The 3428-nt window shown below is 40.7% G+C and overlaps 1 protein-coding gene across 1 annotated transcript in view; it reads left to right on the plus strand.

Annotated features, from left to right (window-relative positions):
• The window catches only part of LOC107082630 (importin-13-like), a 49102-nt gene that overhangs the window by 19632 nt on the left and 26042 nt on the right, over positions 1-3428 (plus strand). Inside the window, exons 16-20 of the mRNA XM_015371410.1 lie at positions 2545-2597; positions 2691-2757; positions 2912-2970; positions 3054-3143; positions 3233-3414. Of these exons, the coding sequence (XP_015226896.1) occupies positions 2545-2597; positions 2691-2757; positions 2912-2970; positions 3054-3143; positions 3233-3414 (451 nt within the window). The remainder of the gene's footprint in view (positions 1-2544; positions 2598-2690; positions 2758-2911; positions 2971-3053; positions 3144-3232; positions 3415-3428) is intronic.

The raw sequence follows: 3428 nt of genomic DNA on the forward strand, positions 1-3428 counted from the left end.
CGTGTTCTTTAGACACTTTGTAAAACAGCATGATCCTTTGCATGTTTTATTAAGTCAATTTTGGCTTCCTAATGTTCCCATAAGTGGAACTAACCTTAGATGAGCTGAACAGGCTAGGCTACACTAGCATTTACGTTTAGCAGACTGTGTGCATTCTGTGAACTGAAAATAGTCCTTGTGCACATTTCTAGACATATCTCAAACTGCCATGCTATCATTGGATGGGTTTGCCTTCTATATTTACAAAAACATTAAAAACAAATCTAGTAGGGCGCCTGGAACCTTTTCTTCTCCCACCGCACACATATTAGTGAGGAGGAGAGATCAGCTGAGATGCAGCGGGTAATGGCTGCCAAATATTGTTAATGAAGTCTTGTTAGTTTGGTTTTATTTTAAGAAAAGTTCGGTATCAATATCCTTCGCTGGGGACGGTATATTCCCACCCAGCTGTGCACAGAGGTTTGTAAAAAAAAAATCTGTGGAACAATTAAGAAACAAACAAACATACAGAGTGGCAGTTGTGATAAAAAAACAATACCAAAAAAAAAATCGTCAGATCACGTTTATCAGTTTTTAATTAGGTTTAATGGAATTGTTTTTTATGATCATTTTTATCATTTAAACAATGTAAACCCCCCCCACCCACACCCNCAGGGCTGCTATGCACAAACATTCAGGACTCTGTGGCTGATACCATCCGGACCTGGTGACTTATTACGATTCATATATATTTGACTTTAAGAGACAGTCATGTGAAAGGTGGAGGGAGCAGCACCATCTTCTGATTTGGCTGATAACAAACTCATAGAAGCAGGAGAGTCAATGGGAGAGGAGGGCAGGATGTCCATGTGAATGTGGACAGTTCACTCTATCCAGACCTTCATCTGTCTGATCATCCTTCTGCTTGAAGCCTGTGATCTAAACCCTGGAGATAAAATGTTGAGCGCCCCTAGTGGCTAAATGTTACATAGTGTTAGTTTAACAATGGATAGCAAATGCAAAGAGTGAAAATCAGTGGCGGTTCTAGACAAAATGAACCAGGGGGCCAGGAGGGGGCCAGCTTGTTTTCATGGGGGCACAGAAAAGCATGAAATAAAAAACAGGGCAAGGGGTTTAAATATATTAAGAGAGCGAAGTGAAGTGAAGTGAAATTTCTATTCAGTTATGTTTAATTAAAATTATATTTCTTATTAGGGCAATCATTTAGGAATTTTACATATTTTGGGCTTTATTTAAGTTAAAATGACCGTAGTCTATAAAATCAGAATAACAAATCAAGAAAAAACTATAAATTCAGCTGTAAAAATTAGAGCATTTTTAAAATTTGTTTTGAAAACAACATTTAGCAGATGAAACCTGGGATACTGGGATCTCAATACAACTGAAGCAATCCCCTTATTGTTTTTAAATAATCAGTAAAACATAATTTGTAAAGAAAAAAAAAAGAAATGAAATAGATCCAAAGGGACCTATCAGTAACCATGTCTGTTCCAGTGCATCATTAGAATTTCTTTGAGTATTATGTCTTCAGTGCAGGGGCCATAACAAGGGCCAGGACATGATCTACAGGGGCACCGGCCCCCATTGGCCCCTGTCTAGAACCGCCCATGGTGAAAATGCATGCACTTTACATGATGTTAAGGCATTGCTCCTAAATGCCCAGATGGACCAGTGCCAGTGAATTGTTTGTATCTGTTAGTGTCGGGACTTTTATGGCTGTTCTGAGAAAGCTTATGTCTCAAAATGAGCTTATGAGTCTGATAATAGAATTATTTTACTGTTGACCAATGTCAAATATAGTGCAGTTAAATACTCATCTGTGCTTTGGAGACATTGGTATAATTGCCTCCTGAAGGGTTAGGCACCTTCTCTGTTGTACTCTTATTCTTTTTTATTCTTAGTGTACCTGTTTTCTTTTAATGTATATTGGACCTTGAGTCTGTAATAATAAAATCAATCAAATGCACCAATGAATTAGCAAACACATGCATATTGGCTGATGTCAATAAAAGAAAAAAAGAGCTAATATAGGCGACTGATTTCATGACCAATGGAGGTGAAAATCTTCTGAATCCAGGCACTAGTAGCTCTTCTGATCACAACCTATACCTCTTTAGGGTTCCTAAATTCTTTCCCCTTTCATTTTAATCACTGGTACTGAAATATTCTCTATAAAGCATGTCAACCGCTCCCCAGAACTTTCCTCTGTTCATAACACAACCACATTTGAGCTGTGTTTTCTTACTGAACCAAAGAGACATAAAAAGAAATGTTTCTTTAACAGAAAAAATCCAAGAACGTTTTGATCCTTAGAGGCAAAGTGTTGAAAAAATAGTGATTGAGGCCGTATTACCTCTGCATTTCACCAATCCCCTTGGGGAGCAGTGGGCTGCCATCATGGGGAGCACTCTGGGGTTAAGGGCCTTGCCCAGAGACCCTTTCGGAGTGGGGCTCGAACTCAGAACCTCAGGATTCCAATCTCTATCTCCTAACCACTAGGCCGCCACTCCTCCCTCCTTACCACCACCCTTCCTTACTCTGCAGGTCCAAGGGAGCATCCTGACATCGCAGAGTCATTCATGAACCTTCACGCTCAGGTTGGTGAAATGCACATTAGCTTCCTCAAAAATTCAAGTACCCCAAAAAAAAATGTAATATAACTTCCGAACCTGTGTCCTTCTGACTTTAAGATTCTGAACAGGAGTCCAGATTTGCACCTAACAGCCCAATTCGACGTCAAAACTTTATTTTACTCAGGTGAGCATCATTATAGGTACAGAACTAAAACAGCAGAGCTAACTTTTTAGTTCTTCAAAATGTCTTTTCCACCTAAAAGTCTAAAATCTAGCAGCAGATCTTAGTTATTGTTAAAGTCTGCTAATTAAAAAGGGTTTCTCTTGCTTTTAATCAGGGATCCTGTCCATCAAGTTCCCAGAGACGCCCACAGTTAAAGCTGCCTGCCTGTTCTTTGTAAGCTTTGAACACAAAGTGGGAGACTTTCTCAATCTAGTTCATCACAGGAATTATTTTATTTTCTGCCATTTTACCAACAGACAGAGTTTTTGAGTCGCTGCAAAGACATGCCACCCCTCGTTGATGTGCTGCAGGGGGATGGAAAGATCCTGACAGAGACGGTGCTGCAGGTAGACCATGAAATCCTTCTTGTTGTTCTCATGCCAATAAGGAGGATCCATGTCCTGCGCTGCATTGTTTTGTTTTGCCCCTGTCTCAGGCAGTCGGAGGAGGTTCTTCCCGCAGCCTGACGGAGCACTTCTCTGAGGTTCTGCTCGGTTTGAATAGACAGTGTCCGGCCCTGCTGTCCCAGTGGCTGAGGGAAACCCTGCAGACCCCTGGCTTCCCTTCACCTCATGTCACTATGGAGCAGAAGGACTTGTTCTCTCAGCAGATCCTGAGGTAACCTAACATCC

Source organism: Cyprinodon variegatus, unplaced genomic scaffold (assembly GCF_000732505.1).
Source record: "Cyprinodon variegatus isolate N-32 unplaced genomic scaffold, C_variegatus-1.0 Scaffold57, whole genome shotgun sequence".
NCBI classification, from domain to species: Eukaryota; Metazoa; Chordata; class Actinopteri; order Cyprinodontiformes; family Cyprinodontidae; genus Cyprinodon; species Cyprinodon variegatus.